Source organism: Colletes gigas, unplaced genomic scaffold (assembly GCF_013123115.1).
Source record: "Colletes gigas isolate AHSC1104 unplaced genomic scaffold, ASM1312311v1 Colletes_gigas_Sc00019, whole genome shotgun sequence".
NCBI lineage: Eukaryota > Metazoa > Arthropoda > Insecta > Hymenoptera > Colletidae > Colletes > Colletes gigas.
Window position 1 is genome coordinate 753071 of NW_025106648.1, and position 21871 is coordinate 774941.

General features: G+C 36.9%; 1 protein-coding gene across 1 annotated transcript in view; it reads left to right on the forward strand.

The window, feature by feature from the left end:
- Window positions 1–21871, forward strand: part of LOC122400690 (nephrin-like) — a 109696-nt gene that overhangs the window by 14208 nt on the left and 73617 nt on the right. Inside the window, exons 2-5 of the mRNA XM_043402273.1 lie at window positions 5203–5411; window positions 10743–10859; window positions 19362–19565; window positions 20492–20643. Of these exons, the coding sequence (XP_043258208.1) occupies window positions 5203–5411; window positions 10743–10859; window positions 19362–19565; window positions 20492–20643 (682 nt within the window). The remainder of the gene's footprint in view (window positions 1–5202; window positions 5412–10742; window positions 10860–19361; window positions 19566–20491; window positions 20644–21871) is intronic.

Here is a 21871-nt window from a genome sequence, read left to right on the forward strand (position 1 = left end):
GTAGAATTTGCCGAGCCAACAAAGCTGTTTCACAGATGTTTCCCGAAATTACGGTATTCCTATCCCCTTGAAAATTGTAATTTCGGGGATTTCTTTCGGAATTAGCGGTCGAGAGAGGTTTAAAAAGGGCCAAAAGATACGTTTTCGCTGTCCAGGTGTTGGTTCGTAAACATTTGAAAAAAATTCCGCGATAACCGCTGCGGTTATAAACGACGCGGCATAACAGCGCTGACAGTGTGGTTCGCGCTGATTGCGTGGACGGAGCGGAATGCTCGCGGGAAATGTCGCTAGGAAAGCATACGCGCGAGATAAGACAAACGATCGCTGTTAATTATTAGGTAACCGTGAACTGGGGACTAATTTTATTCACGTACGACGAATACAAATTTTAGGTTTGGTCGACGAATTTTTTTAAAAAAAAGAATAGCAATTACAAAACCTTTCATTAAAAAATCATTTTAATGTTGGAACTCGTGTCTCTTAACAGGATTGAGTCGAATAATGCTTCGTTTTCCAGAAAATCGATCATGAGCATTCACTGATTACGCGTACAATGGTCTCGATTAGCCAAGTAGAAGTATCGAGTAATGGTCAGACGCGGGAATCGTGCTCGACTGCACGGTTGTCGATTAATTTTCAAATTCAATTAACAATTAATATCCAGTTTTTTATCAGAGTTCATATAGGTAAATTCAATAACAATTACTCGAGAGATATTAATCTTACATCTGGTATCCAACAAGGTTCATATTTGGGACCTTTACTATTTATAATATACAGGGTGTTCGGCCACCCCTGGGAAAAATTTAAATGGGAGATTCTAGAGGCCAAAATAAGACGAAAACCAAGGATACCAATTTGTTGATTGAGGCTTCGTTAAAAAGTTATAGGAACATTTCTGGTCACACAGTATATTTTTGGTAAAGAATTTTTTTCTCGAAAGTGCGTAGGAATTCGAGGGTCTGTGTATTGACCAAAAATGATTGTAATAGACCCTCGCAACCAAAAATAATTTTTCTAAAACGATTTAAAATTTTTTTTTTTTATCGAAGAATTTAGGCACATACTTGAATTTTATTCATTTTTAATAAATTTGTTTGACGCCCCACAGAAAAGTTGTCCAATACTTTTTTGTAGGTACCTATGAGCTCTACTTGAGAAAAAAGTTTCATTGAAATATGTTCCCTATTGTAAGAGTTATGGCTATTTGAAAATTAGATCATTTTTATGGGGTTTATCTCATTTTGCGGGGTCAAAAATCAACTTATCGATTATTTTTGGAATTTCTACATATACTTCACTAAAATATGCGTCGTTTGCATTTTGAAACATTAAAATCGTCCAGTTCGTTCAGGAGTTGTGGTGTTTCAAATATTTGCATGAAATTTCGGGCGAATATTTCTGGCCAGAAATTATATTTCCGGTGAGGAATTTTTTTCTCAAACGTGCGTAGGAATTCGGGGGTATGTCTAATGACCAAAAGTGATTGTAATAGACCCCTAGAACCAAAAATAATTTTCACAGAACGATTTGAAATTCTTTTTTTCGCCGAAAAATTTCAACAGCTAACTAACCCCTGTCGATGTTCCTTAACATTCGTTTTTCATTTTTAATAAATTTGTTTGACGCCCCACAGAAAAGTTGTTTAATACTTTTTTGTAGGTACCCATAAACTCTACTTCCATACTAAATTTTATTGAGATACGTTCACTATTGTAGAAATTATGGACGTTTGAAATTTGTACCACTTTTATGGGGTTTTTCTCAGTTTACGGGGTCAAGGATCACCTTCTCGAATATTTTTGGAATGTCTACATATTCTTCGCCAAAATACGCGTCTTTTGCATTTTGAAACATTAAAATCGGCCAATCCGTTCAGAAGTTATGACATTTTAAAGATTCGCATGAAATTTCAGTGAAATATATCAATGGTATGGTCAGGCATCATATTTTCGGTAAAGAATTTTTTACTCGAAAATGCATAGGATTTCGGGGGTATGTCTAATGACCAAAAATGATTGTAATTAACCCCTGCAATCGAAAATAATTTTTTTTAAACGATTTGAAATTTTTTAATTTCGCCGAAAAATTTCATCACCTACTCGAATTTTTTTACATTGAACAATCATTAGTGTCTAAAATTATCCTTGCAACGTATTGTAAATTAATTTATTTTGTTAAAATCTTATAAACGATAATGTTTATGTAAAATCCACATTTGTAGTTCCTTGCATCTTTTGTACTAAAGGGTGTATTCCCGTTAATAAATGAATAATAATAATAACTCGAGAATAAATCACCGTAGGAACCTTTCAGACTCCTAAAAATAAGTATTACCACTTTCTCGCTAAATTCGACCTGTCCCAATTGCGTGATCGCGTATAAAAAAGAAAGAAGGGTCACCGTTCACGGTAGAAAATTCGATCGCGCGAATTTATAGGGTCGTCGAACGAGAGAGAGTGTATCGCGAGAAGGAGGAAGCGACGGGGAAAATGTAAATAACTCGTTGGAGAAATTCCTTCAGGTGGGGGGGGGTAGATGGTGCTTTGATCTCTTTAAGAAAGCTCTCGCGCTATCGATACTCCATAAATTTAGTTAGATCCCGTCGCTATTGCAGCGCCGGTGCCGTAATAAAAGTACCATCGCGTAAAAGCCAGATATTAGATGGTAAAGTGGGTTCAAGAATCTCGCGTGACTCTTTGCCTCGCCTTGATAACCGTCCCGCGTTCAGGCGTATTTCTCGATTGATCGTTCCGCGACAGAGTTTAGCAGAAGCAATATGAAAGTTTCGTTCCCGTGCTTCTTCCGTCTCGGATTTTCGAAAGACAATTCAACGTCGACGATTCGAATGCAGTCGCTACTGTTTGCTCGAAACTTTCCGACCGGTCGTATCGAGAAATTAATTTCCGGTTTGTGTACTTTTCTTTGCGTCGCCTGATTTTAATATTTAAATCCACGGTGGTCGACAGGCTTAAATATATTTGTCCAAACTCCCATCAATCGTGTTGGTTGGACATAATATCATAATTTTATATGTACAAGAATATTTTGTCTGACATGAAATAAAATAAATAAAACTGTAGATAGATTGCAGTCTATTAAAATATAATATAAGAATAATACAATTATATATAAATTGAAAAGAAATCAAGTTTGAGATTAAAAAGCCTATAGAACGTATGAATGGAAAAAGGTTCACACAAGGTTCTGGCATTGATCGAAACTAATTGAAAGCTAAATCCTTATGTTTGGTAAAATAATTGCTTTCTATACAGGAAATGGATTATCTCGACCCTTCCAATTCCCTTTCCTCGCTGCTTTTATGCATTATCGATTTAACATTTCCTCCGGTTAATCAGTCAATTAATCTAAAAATAATTTAAGATTTACTATCGCGTTCGCTGACATGTCGTCGATGACTAAGCGAACCCAAGCACGCAGAAGTTGGCGATAACACGTGGCAATTTATATTTGCATGATTACGATTACTAGCCACATTCGTAATAAGAAACGAGGGAAAGTGCTGCACGTTTTAAAACCATTTGTACAATGTTTTACTTTCCAATCAACGATGATACGTTTTGCAACCCGTGATTTCTCTTTAAATAAGTTTAGCTTTGCACACATCTATGAATTAATGATATTTTGAAACGTTTCCCTTTACTAATCTTTTCGTAGCTAATTTTACAATTTATTTTTTAACGATTACAGTCGTAATTAAACATGAACGTGAAATAAAGATTCACGAATAATACGTTTCTATTATTAGGAGGAATTGTTATTTTTGAACTAATTTAACGTCAACCATTTTCGAAAGCTTTCTTTCCTCCCCGAAAATAAGAAACTATACGAAATTACGCGAGGAAGCAATTTTGGAAAGGCGTAATGTCGAGAGTAAAAAAACGTATCGAATTCGGTCGGGGTCCTTTAAACCTAAACCCGACGTATTTCACGCAACAGAAGAAAGCAGGGAAGCTATTCCGGCTTGGTTGGCTCAGCGAAATCTACAGAGGAACGAATTTCTAGTTCTGTTTTCTTTCTTCGCGTCGCAATATTACACCCACAGAATCCACTAAAGCGCTCAAAATGTTTACAAGTGTAGCTAATAAACTTCCCCGCGAATTTAAAGGAAGCAACACTGGCGAGGAAACACTTTATTGACATCTGGGGCGGGTAATATTAAAACTGCACGTATCTTTACTTTCGCCACGAGGCTGCACTAAATGTCACGAGAAACGTTCGAAATTGCTCAACGTAATCAAAACGCTTCCCATTCCGAGCGTTATCGCGTGTAATATCGCGGTTTCTCGGTGTACGCGCCATTGCTATAGAAACACCTAAAAGATAACTTTCTTTCATCCTTAGTCTTCTTAATAAAACGACCATTTTATATTTTTCATTTTTATTTTCGTTGGAAGCTTGACTACTCGTATTACTTCGTACGTCTTTCATTATTTTTATATACCACTTTTTGTATTATTATTGTACTCTCCAAACTCAATATTAATTTACATAATTCATAAGTAGTAATAACTCGTTTAAAACATCATTTGTTTATCAAATATAGCAGATGTGTAATTTGTATGCTTAATAGATACTTGCAGGGAGGAATTTGGCCAACCATAGCCATCACAGCACATACAAGATAACTTTCTTTCACCCTTAGCCTTCTTAATAAAACGAGCATTTTATATTTTTCATTTTTAGTTTCATTATAAGTTTCACTACTCGAATTACTTCGTACGTCTTTCGTTATTTTCATAAACCACTTTTCGTATTATTATTGTACCCCCTAAACTCGATATTAATAAATCGACATAAACTCGACAAAGATGTCCAGAACATAAATAGAAATAGCTCGTTTAAAACAGGATCACTCATCGTTTGTTTATCAAACATGACGAATGAGTAATTTGCGCGCTTAACAGATACTTGCAGGGAGAAATTTGGCCGACCATAGCGTGGCCATCGCGCAAAGGGCGTCGAGGGTGTCAAACGGTTCGCGAACCAACAAACTGCTCCGTCATTATTTATTCTCGTCGGGACTTCGAAAACCGTTTCAATCGTGGTCCGCGGCCGGCGTATCGTTCTCGGTGCCAGCCTCGAAATTTGTTGTTCGCCCTCGCCAACCCCTGCACACCCCCCCCCCCCTCCCCCCGTACGTCTCTGTCGCTACTATACACGCCACTCGAATGTTTGCAGTTTCGACACGAGGGGACAAAATAACCTGGAACAAGGAAAACACTGGCAGAATATCAGCCTCGACAAACGTGCCTTCTTCAAATACTCCGAGCATCCCGCGAAACTCGTCCTCCAGAACGTCAGCGAGACCGACGCCGCCGTTTACAGATGCAGGGTCGATTTCAAGCAGTCGCCGACCAAGAACAGCAAAGTCAATCTCACAGTGATCAGTGAGTGTTCAGCGGATCTGTTCCCTGCCCTCTTCGATTTTTCTTACCCGGGCTTGTTCTTTCCGCCCTCCACTTTTCCTCGTCCCTCGCCCTTCCCGACACCGCCACTTCGACAACAGGAAGCTGACAGGCTCCCATCCAAGACGCAACAAATTCGTTCCAACCATGGAATTGGGACTCTCCTGAAATTCTTAACTCTTTCACTCTTAACTCATCTCTGTATTTAACTTCAGCTTCTCCATATTTTTTTGAACTATTGGAAATTGTTTGTCTCTTGAACTCCTGGACCTCTTGACTGTTGGATTCTTAGATATGTAAATTCTGGGCCTCATGATCTCTTGAACTATTAGATCAAATTCTGGTACAATTGAAGAGTTATAATACTTATTAACGATTTCTCATTTGTCTCTTAAGCTCCTGGATCATTAATTTGACTGTTGGATTTTTACATATGTAGACTCTGGGTCTCACAGACCCTTAAACTTAATATTAAATCAAATTCTGGTACAATTGAAGAGTTATAATTTGCATTGACGTTATCTCATTTGTCTCTTAAGCTCCTGGATCATTAGTTTGACTGTTGGATTTTTACATATGTAGAGTCTCGGCCTTAGAGTCCTTTAAATTTAATATTAAATCAAATTCTGGTACAATTAAAGAGTTATAATTTGCATTGACGTCCCAAGCTCTTGAACACTTGAACTCCCATTTCCATAGTTTCTTGCTTGTCTTGCTTTCTTGATCTTTGTAGTTCTCTGGGACTATTTGCCTTTAGCTCCTGGACGATTGACCTCTTGGTTCCTCGATCTATTGAATTATTGAACTGTAGGTTCTTGTGTTGTCGTTGACCGCCTCTCTTGAACAAATTTTAAGCTCTTACACTATCGAACTACTGTTTGCATGCGAAAAAATGGCCAGTAGGACGATAAAGGAGACAGGGGAGTCGCTGGCTCCGCCTATCCCCATTGGAGATCGGAGCACCAATCAGACCCGTATTCAACTTTTCACGTACACACAGTACTACAATTTTTTATTCTCAGCGTCCAAACCTTAAACTATCAGACGTTTGCATTCTTTAACTTTCGATCTACTCAATTCTGAGACTATCGATCTGTTTAACGCATAGATTCTTGTCCCATTGCCGACTCTCGAACAATTAAAAAGTTAGAATCATGGACGATTAACCTGGGCTCTTAAAACGCCGGACTTTTACGATCCCGCCACTGTTGACGTCCCCAAGATCTTGGACTGTTTGTCTTTTAAACTCTCCGACTCTTGTTCCCCGCAGTTTCCCGGTAGACATTTACACTTCTCCGGCTCGCGATCTTTCGAGCTCGTAAATTATTAATCTATTAGAGCCCGTGAACTTTCGACCTCCCTTTGACTATTGGACTTTCAGATTCTTGTACTGTTAACCTCCCTATCTGTTGAACCATTAGACATTCAGGCTCTTGGACTATTGAATTCTCCTTCTCTTCGACTCTTGGCTTCGCAGACTCTTGAACGGACTCTTCCACTGTTCGACTTTTTACTTTTCCTACTTGTTCACCCCTTTCGCCCGTTTTCCACCCCCTACTCGTCGACTCTTTGATTTTCGCTGACTCCTACATCTTCTCCTGCATTTCTCGTCATCTTATTGCACTCTTAATCCGTCACATTTACAAAGTACACGCTCGTTCCCAACCTTCGCACAGTCGAATCGATCCGTACAGACACTTTATTCATAACCTGGTCTGCATTCCAAATACTTCGTAATTCTAGAAAAATTCTTTCACCCCGTTACTTCGATAACATTCCTCCCTTCAACGTTCTCCGTTTCTTGTTGAGAAGTCCTGTATTTCGTCCGTTTCGATTGTCCTTTTGCCTCCTACATTCCCTTCCTTTTCAGCAGATGCTGCCTTTTACATTCCTTCCGTTGCCCCGTTTGTTTTTACTCTTTTACCAGATGTCCTTTGATCCTTTTTTTCTTCCTCGTGTCCTCGGCTGAATGGGCACTTCGTTCGTCCCTTGTGTCCGTCTGTTTCATTCCCCATTAATCGTTACGTTCTCCCGTTTACTTTGCGTCGAGCTTTCTCGATCCATTACTTCCCCTGAACGCGATAATGTAATATCTTTAAATTTGCCTTTATTCGATTATTCACTGCCCTTTGTACCTCGCGCTGCTCTTCAGTTATTCTTATACGTTCTGTCTTTGCTGTTTCTAAGATAGGAGATCTTCAATTTGTATGTTAATATTTGTAATTAATATCTGTCCTCCTGTTCGTTTGATTTTATCTGTTACTTTATACGAGGGTCCCTTGCACTTACGTAATCATTTGTTTTACACGATCTTCTATTTCTTTCTCTTTCTGTATGCAAACAAAAGAAGATCGTGGAAATATAAAGAGAAAATAGAAGGAACCATTTTAATCTTGTTCACACATTTACTTTACACCTCCTTAAAAAAATTCCCCGCGTTTCTTTTACTTTGCAAATTTTCCACTTTCCATTTTCCATTTCCCCCTCTTTGCCGTTAGCTTTCCTTTATTTTAAAGATTACGCGCACGATGAGACGGGATAATATTTAAATTGCTGGTCTCGTTTCAATTCCCTTTTCTTCCCCTAATACGAGCACAATTTGAATGATGAAAACGTTAGTCTGAAGTTGGAGAGAATAAAGGAGTACAAGAGAAACAAATTTTTTGAACGTATAAAATATCGATGTGTTAGAAGAATATCACCGGAATTGTAAGTTTTACACTCTGGTAAAAAAGGAAGAAATATGAAAATATTTATAACTATCGTAAATTAAAAACGACTCAAAATTAAACTAAAACATTGTCAATAATTGATTTATTATTCTATTGAATTAAAAAGTATGTCCGTATTTTTAAAAATGAAGTATATCACCAAAAATGTAAATTTTGCACTCTGGTAAAAAATGAAAAAATATAAAAATATTTATAACTATCGTAAATTAGAAACGACTCAAAATAAAGCAGTAAGTAAAATTAAAACATTGTCAATAATTGATTTATTATTCTATGTGGATTAAATAGTATGTCTGTATTTTTAAAAATGAGACGAGCAAAATTGAAATGTTTTTTATTGTTTCTTTGTCAGTTTTGAGTAGATGGAAGATAAGAATCATCGAGGTTGGAGGTGAAATATTAAATAAATTGCTTATGAATTGTTTTACTAGATGCGACAGATATCAGAAAATTAGTTACACCGCCGTACGAATGCCTTCCGTGTTACTGTGTGTCGTTTCGAGTCAGTTTCAATTCCGCGCGCCCAGTTCGAAAACAATTTGCATATCGTAATCATCTCGGCTCCTTAAGTGCACCGCAGGGTCGGTAACGACCAGCCAGATAAGAATACCAGCCAAAGTGTTTGGCGGACGACACACTGCGGTGGTAATTCATCGTCGTGCAAATTGATTCTCCCCGAAGTGCCAGCTCCCGGTGCTCGTCGTTCGCGAAACCGACGAGAGCACGTGGAAAAAAGATACCAAGCCAAAAAGGCTCTCGCTAAAATCTTGAAACAAAGAGCTGGCACACATTTTTGCAAAACCATTATTTTAAAATCGAATTTTCTCCATTTCAAACATCGTAAGTTTAACAGAAATCTTATCGATGCTCTGGGTAATGGTTTCCAGTTGCAAATAAAAATTTTAGATGAAATTTTTTGTCCTTGATAAACATTGGTTAAATCTTGAAACAAAAAGCTGGAAATATTTTTGCAAAACCATTCGTTTAAAATCAAATTTTCTCCATTTCAATGAACATAACCTTAAAAGAAATCTTGTCCATGCTTAAGATAATGGTTTCCAGTTGCGAATAAAAATTAAAGGAGAAATTTTTTTGTCCTTGATAAACATTAGTAAAATCTTGAAACAAGGAGCTGGCACACATTTTTGCAAAATCATTAGTTTAAAATCGAATTTTTTCCATTTCAAACATCGTAAGTTTAGAAGAAATCTTATCGATGCTCTGGGTAATGGTTTCCAGTTGCAAATAAAAATTTTAGGTGAAATTTTTTGTCGTTAATAAAGATTGATAAAATTCTTGAAACAAGAAGATGGTAACATTTTTGCAAAACCATTAGTTTAAAATCGAATTTTGTCCATTACAATGATCATAACCTTAAAAGAAATCTTGTCCATGCTTAAGGTAACGGTTTCCAGTTGCAAATAAAAATTGAAGGAGAAATTTTTTTGTCCTTGATAAACATTGGTAAAATCTTGAAACAAGAAGCTGACAACATTTTTGCAAAACCATTAGTTTAAAATCAAATTTTCTCCATTTCAATAATCATGACATTAAAAGAAATATTGTCCATGCTTAAGATAATGGTTTTTAGTTGCAAATAAAAATTAAAGGAGAAATTTTTTTGTCCTTGATAAACATTGGTAAAATCTTGAAACAAGGAATTGACACACATTTTTGCAAAATCATTAGTTTAAAATCGAATTTTTTCATTTCAAACATCGTAAGTTTAAAAGAAATCTTATTGATGCTCTGGATAATGGTTTCAGTTGCAAATAAAAATTATAGATGAAACCTTTTGTCGTTGATAAACATTAGTAAAATCTTGAAACAAGAAGCTGGCAATATTTTTGCAAAACCATTACTTTAAAATCAAATTTTCTCCATTTTCCCCATTTCAATCACCGTAACTTTAAAAGAAATCTTATCGATGCTCCAGATAGTGGTTTCCAGTTACCAAATAAAAATTATAGGTAAAATTTTTTATCGTTGATAGACATTGGGAACGATCATACCAGTTTCATCTATTTCATTCTACTTTTCCCTGGCCACGGTACGTTTTACATCGTTGATATCCAGTAATTCGAAACGAAACCTGTTATTGGGGATGGCATAACGCGAGCCAAAGTGTAAAACAAAAAAATTCGTCGGTCGAACGCAGCCGGGGAAATATTTCCGTCATCGTTAGCGGTTATGGCCGAGTGAAAAAAATTTCCCTCGACGATGATTGCCACGAACAACGCGAACGAAATTTCCGTTATAAATAATAATTATTGCGTAACGAAAAAGTTAATAAAAAAAATTGATACTCTTCTACCAACACGCTCCTTTCTTCTTCATAAATTCAGACTTTACGATTAATATAATATCTAGACTTAAGCAACGATCTTTTTGTTAGTGATTTTTTTCTTGCGAAATTTTAAAATTGATATACGTTTGGTCCCCGGTATTTTCCCTAAACTTTTCTTCGCGATGGATCGAAACGTAATCGATAAACCAATGATAATAAAAAGAAATAAGACCCCAGGTTGGGGTGAATAAAAAACCGAAGGGCTGGTGATCTTATTGTGCGAAATTATTACAGTACCCCCGGAGCAACTCAGCATATTGGACGAAAGCGGAAGGTCTCATATTCCGTTTTACGTGCTGGGCCCGTACAGAGAGGGTGCGTCTTTCAATATTACCTGCGTCGCTGCTGGTGGTAAGTACTCGCGTTTTACTTATCTTATTTGTCCCCCCACCCCCCTATCATTTAATTGATTCGATTCAAAACGGCTGTTTTTCAACATCCTCTCTTTCCGCGCCGCTCTGACAATCGCATTCCTTCTTCTGGAGATCGCTGAGGATCAGCTTTCTCACCGACCCTCTATCGATTTCTCCCGCTTTCTCGTTAAATCCCCGTCCGTATTAGATCTCTGCATTTCTGACGTTATATTTCATCGCGTGGAATTCACAAAGATCTGAGTTCGATGGTATATTTTCTCAATACGAAACGAATCAGTGTATCGCGATAAATAAAAGATATAACCGATTGATTTTTAATTGTTGCTTTGATACAGTAAACAATTATAGAATAGTGACTAAAATATTTCAGTATTTAAAAAGACGAAGAATAATTATTATTAATACATCGACCTGATAGGGATAACATTATTAAAAAAAATCAAAAGAAAAAGACTCAATTTCATAATGTTCTATCGAAGTTTCTCTAAATTTGTACGTAGTCCGGTAGTCTAACTTAGAAATAAACTTTTTTGAAAGTTTACACGCGACGATATTCTTTCTACCTCTCCCCAGTCCTCATCGAACTGTTTAGGCGTTTAACCGTGTAATTTTTGAAGAATTAACGGGCAGGCCTGGTTTGTATTGGTCCCAGTTTAAACTTTTCACCTGCCACTTTCTCCCTTTTGTCCAATCTGCCTTTGTGCCGTCTTTGCTCACTCCTCGTGGAGTTTGGCTCTTTGACACGCGACACCCAGAGCGCCAAGATTGGCAGTTTACTCTTTCCAAGAAAAGATTTAGAGCTGCGAGGTTCCAGCACAAAGGTGCCTGTGCATTCGCTCACGGCGCGTCGTTCCCTCTCGTCTCGCGAGATTCTTCAAATTTTCGTTTCTGTCGCTTTCCCGTTCGTTTTCCCTCCCCCCTCTACCGTTCCTCCTCTCTTTTCTAGCCTCGAGTTTATTAGCCGCGCGTTTTAAGGCGGTAACCTTATATCTCTTTGGATTTGCATGCGAAAAAGCTTCCCTTTTCTCTTCCCCCCCCCTCCCCCACCCCCTACTTTGTCTCTCTCATTTTTAAAGGGCTACGCGAGATTACGAGCGCCCCGGTATCTTCCTCAAAGTGAAATTCATGCCGAGAGGCTGAGTTTTAAATTGATTAATCTAATAAAAAAGAACCGTGTACCGCGGCCGGCTGCATCGTATATTCCCGCGCGTATCTTACGACCAACCCCCGTGGAGTATTCTTTATTTACGCCCCTTGTTTCTCCGAAGCAGCTTCGCACGTCGTCGAATCCGTAACGTTGCCAAATTCGAACTGTTTCGCGAATTTTGTACGATAAACGACGATTAAATAAACCTCGAGAAAAGGCAATTGTGTTATTAATATTTTCACGTGAGTTTATTATTTCATTTATATTATTTTGAATTTTGTGTTTTCTTCTAATCATTGTATTACCCACTGTGCAACGCGATTGAAAAATGCTAGAAGAATGAGCATGTAAATGTACCAAGTCGCTCATGACTTGTTAATGCGACTTTAAACTTCAATAAAAAAACAAACCTTGATTTAAATCCATTTGTCACGCGATATATTAATTAAGAGATACTTCACACGACCATCCAAAATATAAGAAAAATATTAATATTTTTTACTAATTAAAAATTAACAGTGTCCTATTTCTGGGATCTATTGAACAGGAATACAAACTTTGTACAAGAATTACTCCGAAACGAATTCTACAAATTTTATTTTATACTAAAACTTGAGAAGAAAATCATTCTTCAAATTTAGAACTTAAATTAAGTAAAAAAGAAACTATAAATACAAACTAGACAATATTTTATTTCCGTACAAAGTCTATCATCCCTCATTCTCGCCAAAAAATTATTCAATCCGTGCAAGTAGCGAAAGAATTAATATTTTCGCGAAACAAAACATCGAATCAAAGCCGTCGCCTTATCCGCCATATTTTTTTACCGTGAATATATCCGCAAAATGGATGGAAACCCGGGCGGCGGATTTTATTTCACCGTAATTATCAAAGAGATTGTTACATTTTCGCGTATTAACCGTTCGTTCCTACTCCCTCTCTGTAATTTTTATTCCCTTTCGCGTTTCTCCCCCTCTCCCCCTCCGCGAGTGTATTTCATTTTTATATTCGAACGATGAATTCTCCATACGCGGACGCGAATGTAACACGGTCGGCACGCACGAGTGTGCTCCCCGCGCGGGGAAAATTCCCATCAACGGAACGCCCAGAAGTTGATCGCTTCGGGAGCGCGGAGTATGATTAAAATGAAAATTTAATAGTTCCGTGTACGGTAAAGAAGATGAAGCAGGGGGGGGGGGGCCTGTGTATCGTGCGCCCGCATCGCCCGCGGCGTTTCGCACGCGTTCATCTTCCAACGTCTCCTGCATTTCCGTCTTCTGCCCCTTTGAAGCGCGACGCGTACGCCTGATAAAGATTTATAAACACGCGCGCGGCGACGCAACAGCGAGATAAACTCCTGGAAAATATTGCAAAATGGCCCCTCGTACGCGCGAAAAAATTACACGAGAATCTGGAAACCGATCTTTCCTCCCCGATCGATAGTTTGTAATATATTTTTATATTTGTCGATTATTATGTACCTTCTTTTACATCTTTTCTATGACTGAATAGCTTTTGTCCTTGATAGATTTTCAAATTTTAGGCGGGGAAAATAGAATTCGCTGATTCAGTGGTACGTGTACTTGCTATTTTGCAGATATTATTTAATGATTACTATTTTCCCGCCTAAAATTTGAAAATGTATCAAAGACAAAACCTATTCAGTCATAGGAAAGATGTAAAGAAAGGTACATAATAACTACTGTATTATCATTAAACGTTTCATTGACAAATATAAAAATATATTACAAACTATCACCCTGAATAAATCCACTTATAAACCTTTAACCCTTCGCACTCCTATCAGTTTTCATCTGAGGAGCTCCTTCGTCGAGTCCCACTCGGCCTTTTTTCAAGTCCAAACCAAAGACATACACTTGATAATTACAAAATACAGCAATAGTGTAAATAAAACAGATATTCAATTGAATTTGTTTGTTCCTCTGTTTGTTTAAATTGCTCTATTTTTTAGTTAACGTAAATTTCAAATAAAACGAAATTGAAATATAATTCGGAGTGCAAAGGGTTAACACTAGATTTACGGAAGCCGTCAATTTAACGGATGTCTAATTCCACATTTAAAATTGCAGAACGCGTAAATATTATTTTTTAACAACTTATGTTGAATTTTATTGATGCAATTGGCATGAATACATATTCTAATTAAAAGAAAAATCGTATTGTAAGGTAAATCTAGTGTTAATTCAGTTGTACGTGTACTTGCTATTCTACAGACATTATTTAAAAGTTTATAAGTAGATTTATTCAGGGTGATTGTTTGTAATATAGTTTTATATTTATCAATGAAACGTTTAATGATGATACAGTAGTTATTATGTACCTTCTTTTACATCTTTTCTATGACTTTTTGTCCTTGATACATTTTCAAACTTTAGGCGGGAAAATAGTGATCATTAATTCAGTTGTACAGGTACTTGCTATTCTACAGATATTACTTAAAAGTTTGTAAGTGGATTTATTCAGGGTTTTAAGAATCGTTGTAAGCTCGAAGCGACGGTCACCGGTGACCACCAAGGCAGTTAATGTATTAGGATGGTCCTCCATGTTTTTTCAAATTTTAGTGTGATAAATAAAAGTACTCGATAATTCAGTGATACGTATATTTGCTATCCAGTGTTTTAAGAAGCGTTGTAAGCTCGAAACGCCGGTCACCGGTGACCACCATGACAGTATTCACGTTTTAGGGTGGTCTTTGATATTTTTATAAATTTTACTATAAAAAATAAAAATACTCGATAATTCAGTGATACGTATACTTGCTATCCAGGGTTTGAGGATCGTTGTAAGCTCAAAACGCCGGTCACCGGTGACCACCATGCAGTGTTCACGTATTAGGGTGATCTTTGATATTTTTATAAATTTTACTGTAAATAATAAAAATACTCGATAATTCAGTGATACGTATACTTGCTATCCAGTGTTTTAAGAAGCGTTGTAAGCTCGAAACGCCGGTCACCGGTGACCACCATGGCAATCTATGTATTAGGGTGGTATTTTACTGTAAAAAAATATAAATACTCGATAATTCAGTGATACGTATACTTGTTATTTTACAGACATTATTTAAAATTGGAATCAACCACTATTTTAAGAATCGTTGTAAGCTCAAAACGTGTTAACTAGAAATTATGCCAACCCCTCTATTGTTACTATTTCTACCCTTCAAGGTGTTAGATCACCTTCATATCACAAAAATATATTTATAAGAATTTAATTTCCCAAGAAAAGTACATATTTGTAAATGTAAACGTGTTTTAATAATATATACTCATCATTCTCAAAAAATTAGTTCCTTAAATAAAATTTGAACCTTGAAATATTATTCAACTATAAAAGGAATTTACTAACTCGACCGTATCGATAGCAAAAATAACTTTATAAAACAATTGGTTTCCATTGAAATCTGCTTCTATTTGTATAATAATTTTTTATTTAATTGTTTAAGTAAAAGCCATTGTCACGCGAATTACACGTTTAGACAAACAATATAAGTTAAATAGCAGCGAGTTTTGCATCGCGGGAGGGAATGATAAAGAGAAATATAGAAGTAGACAGAAGTCAGCCCAACTATTCGCAGCTGTCTGACTGTTCACGAAGTCGTACTACTTAAGAAGATCCTACTTTAGTAGAAACGTTACCTCTCTCTACGTCCAAATAATTCCATTGCAGTTTAAACTATCTCTTACCGTGGAAGTTACCTTGTACTCCATTCAAACCTTCCCTTTGTATATATGCTTCGAAAGCAAGCGTTGAAAGACGAACTTTAGTACGTCTTTCGTTCACACGTTTCCTTACACTGTCTATATTTTCGAAGTACGCAACGGTATTGTCTCTTGCTTTTACTCCTAATTCTTTCGATCTACTTGTTTACAATTTTCTGTGTCACTTATATATTTTTAAATAGCGAATCGATCTTTGACAAACTAATTTTATCACATTTCGTACACCATGGAGAAAAGATCTAAATAGAGTGAAAGACCTTGCGATAAACATTTACAATTTTCTGTGACACTTATATATATTTTTGAACGATGAATCAGTCTTTAAGAAGCTACTTGTACTATGAAATTTCGTCTAATATAAAGGAAAAATCTAAATAAACTGAGATCTTGTGATGAATATTTACAATTTTCTGTGTCACTTATATATATTTTTGAACGGTGAATCAGTCTTTAAGAAGCTACTTTTATTACGAAATTTCGTCTAGTGTAAAGAAAAAATTTAAATAAACTGAGACCTTGTAATAAACATTTACAATTCTCTGTGTCACTTATATATTTTTAAACGATAAATCAGTCTTTAAAAAGCTACTTTTATTACGAAATTTCGTCTAATAAAAATCTAAAGAAACTGAAATCTTGCTATAAAAATGATTTTTATCCTACAGAAAAATGTTGTTCAACGTCACTCTTAATTCGATAATGATCACAGTCAAATAAATAAAGTTTTACAAGTGAAGGTTCCAAAGTAACCGACTTTTTAATAAACTTTAACACGATGAGTTTGAAAGACAAACCCAGAAATTTAAAAAAAAAAACACAATGACAAACGTATCTATCTAAATTCACAGATTTATTTACACGTGGAGATTCTATGTTCCCATCTTCAAGAACGTTGTAGTTACGGAAGTGGTTTATTTTCCGCGACTCGCCCGATACGTTTGAACGTGCATTATACGAGATCGTATACCGTTTGCCGCATTCACACCTCGGCGGCGTTAAAGCGCGCCGCAAACCGCATCGCGGCTCCCGCAGAATTCCCGCCGTTTATTATTTGCGAGGGTGTATTTATTTATAGGGAATTTCAGACGTAGGGCTTACGGCGCCATAATCTGAAATGTCTCGTGCTCTTTCCGCGGTGAGACATTATTGCACTCGCGAGCTCGCGTGTCGCGAGACATTTTCCCGTGGATCGTTCCGCCGTGAAATTACCGTTTAACAGTCTGCGTTTGTAACCGAGCGCCATACCCGACGTTTGTTGTCATCGTCACGGTATGGAAACCAAAATTTCATGAACGTAAGGATCGTGTAGAGCCCACAATTCCATAGTTTTGCCAACTCGACTGTTCAGAGAAGATTTACACTCGTAAAAGTTGTGATATTTAATACGAAATGCTCTATACGCGACGTTTGTTGTCAAAGTCACAATTTCTTGAACGTAAGGATCCTATATAGCCCACAAATTTCCTAATTACACATACTCGACTGTTCAGAGAAGCCTCACAATCGTATTAGCTGTGATATTTAATAGGAACTGCCCTAGACTGGACGTTTGCTGTCATCGTCACAATTTCTTAAACGTAAGGATCGTGTACAGCCCATAATTTCATAATTTTGCGAAACTAGACTGTTTAGAGAAGCCTCACATTCATAAAAGTTGTGATATTTAATACCAAATGCGCTATACTCGACGTTTGTTGTCAACGTCACTATTTCTTGAACATAAGGATCCTATATAGCCCACAAGTTTCATAATTACGCACACTCGACTGTTCAGAAAAGCCTCACACTCGTAAAAATTGTGATATTTAATACAAAATGCAAAAGCGTCTACGAGAGTTTGTGTACGCATAATATTGTGCACGGTCAAACGATTAAATCGTTGCGGGGGGAAGAATAATTTTTCATTAACCAGCAGCTTTCAACGACGAGATTTTCTGCAAATGGATACACGCAAACAATCCCGAACGGATCGGGTCAAAACCGACGCTATTCTTCCCGCGCCGTTTAATCATTTCAGAACCCGTACCTCTTTCAATCCCCCTCCGATGACTCTTGATTGGACCGACACGCGTAAACAACAACTAGAAAATATAGAAAAACCGGGGATCCGGCAGGAACCGTGCACGGCGAAAAATATCGAACGGAAATTTGAAATTCCTATTTCGCCCGCGCGGCATCGATTCCTATTTTTAAATATTTGTATCGTTTCTCTTATTTATCATAGAAAAAATATACACGCAAACACGACTATTCAGTTTTTTTTCTCGTCTGTTATTCACGAGCGGAGATAACGGGGGAAAATTCACAAATCCACTGCAAGATAATAACATTACGAACAAATTTCTGTTCTACTTTGAAAAAATTAATGATAATAGAAAAGTTTGGATATTGTAATACCATAGACTCGATAAAATTTTTCCTTTAATACTTTCGTGCACCGTGTAAATTCGTTATATTTTTGTTCGCTGTTATTTCGTATTTTTTCTTTTACCATTGTCGATTCCCTCGAGGATGCTTTCAAAATGTTATCTTTAAGCGGACCGCTATACTTTCTGTATCTCTGACGTATTTCTGTCCAGAATTATAATACATTTCGCGTGCAATAACCGCAGAATCCGAGGGTACCTCGGGAAAAGGGTGCAATAGGGCAAATAAGTTCTCCCCGGACGTATTGCGATCGATCATCCGAGAACCAGATATTGGTGTTTCGGTATTTATGGAACCGTACCGGTTTCCTGATGACCACTGAAATTTTCCTTTTTTCGAGGGACGTCTTTCTTATTACGACCCTCTTATCCGATTTCGATTATAGTCTATTAATCGTGGAAATCGAATTACGTTCCCCCAACCCAACTCTTTCCGCGATAGAAACGATGTAAAATATTTTGCCATTAAGTGGCTGGTTTATTAAAACGTATCAAAAATAAATGAAATATAATCCAATGCATTTAGATAAATTATTCGTAATTAAATCATACAAATAGCCTGCAGAAATTTTCATTGATCTTTGCACGAAATCTCTATTGAACACATCTCTTCCTATTCCAAACCTACTCCAAAACATAAAACATTATTTGACATGTATTTCTTTTATCTTGACTCATATCTTGAGTCAAAATAAATTCATATTTACAGGGTGAAATCACAAAGTTCATAAGAAAACGTATAGAAATTCCTACTACATTATTAGCTCAAAAATTTTCATAACACTGTGTTAAATAAAAGACATAAACTTGCATCAAAATACTAATCGTATATTATACTTCATTTTATAAACTTTGTAAAACTTTTCTAAATTCATTTCCAATTAAATAATTCATAATCAAGTTAACTCTTGTGTTGAATCGATACCGCAAGAAACGTCAAGAAACCTGCTAATTAATGTCAGTCAGGACTTATTTTAATATCCGTTTCATACCACAACGCGATGCTTAGTAATCGATACGTATCCCCGTAGTTCCCCCTATAGATCCTGTCTATGGTGTTTTATTGAATTTGTTTACCGTCGAAACGAGTCGAGTCAGCGCCGAATCGACGCTGGAAACGAAAGGACCGCCCTAACCGACTTCTCTCCGTTTCGTTTCGACAGGACGACCGCAACCGCGGGTGACGTGGTGGCAGGAAAACGCTCTCCTGGACGACGTCTACGAGACCATCGGCACCAAGAGGGTCCGTAACGTGCTGCGATTGGAAAAGCTGACCCGCGAACATCTGCACGCGGTATTGACCTGTCAGGCATCGAACAACAATATGGTCACGCCCATATCGAGCTCTGTCACCTTGAACATGACCCGTGAGTACTCTAATCGAACTAATTTCTTCTCAAAGTGCTCTTCAAAAAGCGTGAAACTGTTTAGAATTTTTCTAAAGTAAATGTTCAGTAATGAGTAGACTGCGGATTTTTATGCAAATTCATATATTTATTAATAAAATTAATAAAATAAGAGCTTCGTAGAGGGGTCTTTCAACCCCTAAATACAATAATTCTTATCTTACTTGAGTTTTTGTTATATTTTTGCATATTAAATGCATTCTATAGTTTTTTGACAATCTAAATTTCCCATAAATGCATAAATATCCGCAGTCTAGTAATGAGTAATTAATTTAAGTCTGGAATACCTGTTTGAAAAACGATATTTTTGTCGCGTTGCAAATCAGAAGATCCCCTTTGAATTACACAAATTATTAAAAGTGATAAATTGAAGTTAAAACATTTTTCGATTTTTCTTGTAAATAATAAAAAGACTCACTGACTGGTGTATAAAAAATAGTACGATTAGAAAGCCTAGAAGCGGTCTTGAAATTCATTAAAATGGCTCCATTCATAGAAGCATGCACCGAGCGATGCATTTAATGTTTCATAATGAAATTTTTTTCTCGCTCGTCGTACGACGTCTAATAAACATTTAATATTAAACGGGGAATGGAAATGAAAAATGTTACAAGCGCGAACCAACCCCGTTCCTCGAACGAAAAGTGTATTTGAATAGAATCGAGGGGGAGGCTCGCCTTACATTTTATCGAAAATAAATGTTTAACCAGCATTCGATGTAGTCAGTGTGGTTCATGCACTTCTGGACGCTTTTATTTCCATTAACTGTTCCCAAACTACCGCCGTCGAATACAATTCGAAACGATTATGCAAACACTCGCGCCGCGGGATCTTCACCATAGTTCTTTGAACGTAGGTGCTATTAATGGATGGTACGCGTGTTTCAGTGAAACCATTGTGGGTCCGCCTGCAAGGAACGAACCGTCCACTCAGCGCCGGCAAAAAGTACGAAATCAGTTGCGAAGTCGTCGGAGCCAGGCCAGAGCCAAAGATCGTCTGGTCGAAGGGGAGCACCACGCTGACGAATGCGTGGGAGACGGTAAATCTCTGTTTAATTGTCGTCACGATGGACCATACGTGGGGTGTCTAGCAAAACGTGCACATAAATTAATGAAAACGCAAACTTCAACGTTGCATCGACGATCTCTTCGCAAGAACTCAGAGCAACGTTCCAAACAAGATTCAGACTACCCAAATATTCTCAAAATATGGAAAATAAAATATTTCAGAAATTATTTTTCCTTCGAGATTCGTTCAGATTAACTTCTTTGCCCTCGAGAGGGTTAAATCGCGAAACAAACATCGAACGAACAGTGACGCCATATATTTCGCGTTTAATGGATCCTAGCTATAATATTTTCCTTCGATAATGTTCAATTATCGCGCTGTAAGAAGAGAAGTGACGGCATTATGTCGGAGAACAGATTCCGCCCTCGAGGCGGGAAACTTAATTATCCGAAGACGATGGGGGTGAAAAAACCTTCTTTATCATAATATTTCTCGCTTCTGTCGAGTCAATTCTTCGATATTTTGCGGGAAATCTCCGCGACGCGGGCGTCCCCGCTTGATCGATCAGAGATGAGCGAAATTTTTATTCGAGTCAAACATAACGAACAGACAGTTGTTCAAATAACTATTATAATTACTAATTATAATTTACTATTTACAATTTCGATTAGACGGCTAAACAGTAATGGATATATGAGGCATTCGTTCCTTGTGAAAATTACAATTTTTTTGCTTCTTTTCGAATAACAAAATAAACTAGTCAGAGGCTTCTTTATTTTTCTATCTAGTTAAAAGTCATTATCTGATATTTTCCTAAAAATCATCTAGTTGATATGAACATTTGCTATTCCCAATTAGTGTATTCATATCTACATTCTATTATTATTATAGAAACTCCCTTCAACTCTTGGACTCTAAATCTCAACTGAATTATTTTACTCAACTTTCCTCTAAATCATTTAAAAAAAAACGAACTAATAAATTTTCAAATAATTACATTGACATATATTATACAGTTATTTTTAACGCAAAAAGAAGTAATATATAAGGGAAAAAACAGTAGAAATAATAAAAGAGATGATATGACCGTTTCTAAAATTCAGTGAAATAATATAGAATACGCTGGTACGAATAATTTCGTAGCTCGATGTATTATAGATAAGAATTTCGTTCATCTCCGCGATCAGCTCCGGAGGATTGACTTCCTGGCGCGGCGTCGCGACGCAGGAGATGGCTTTTTGTTTTTTCTGCGGCCCCCA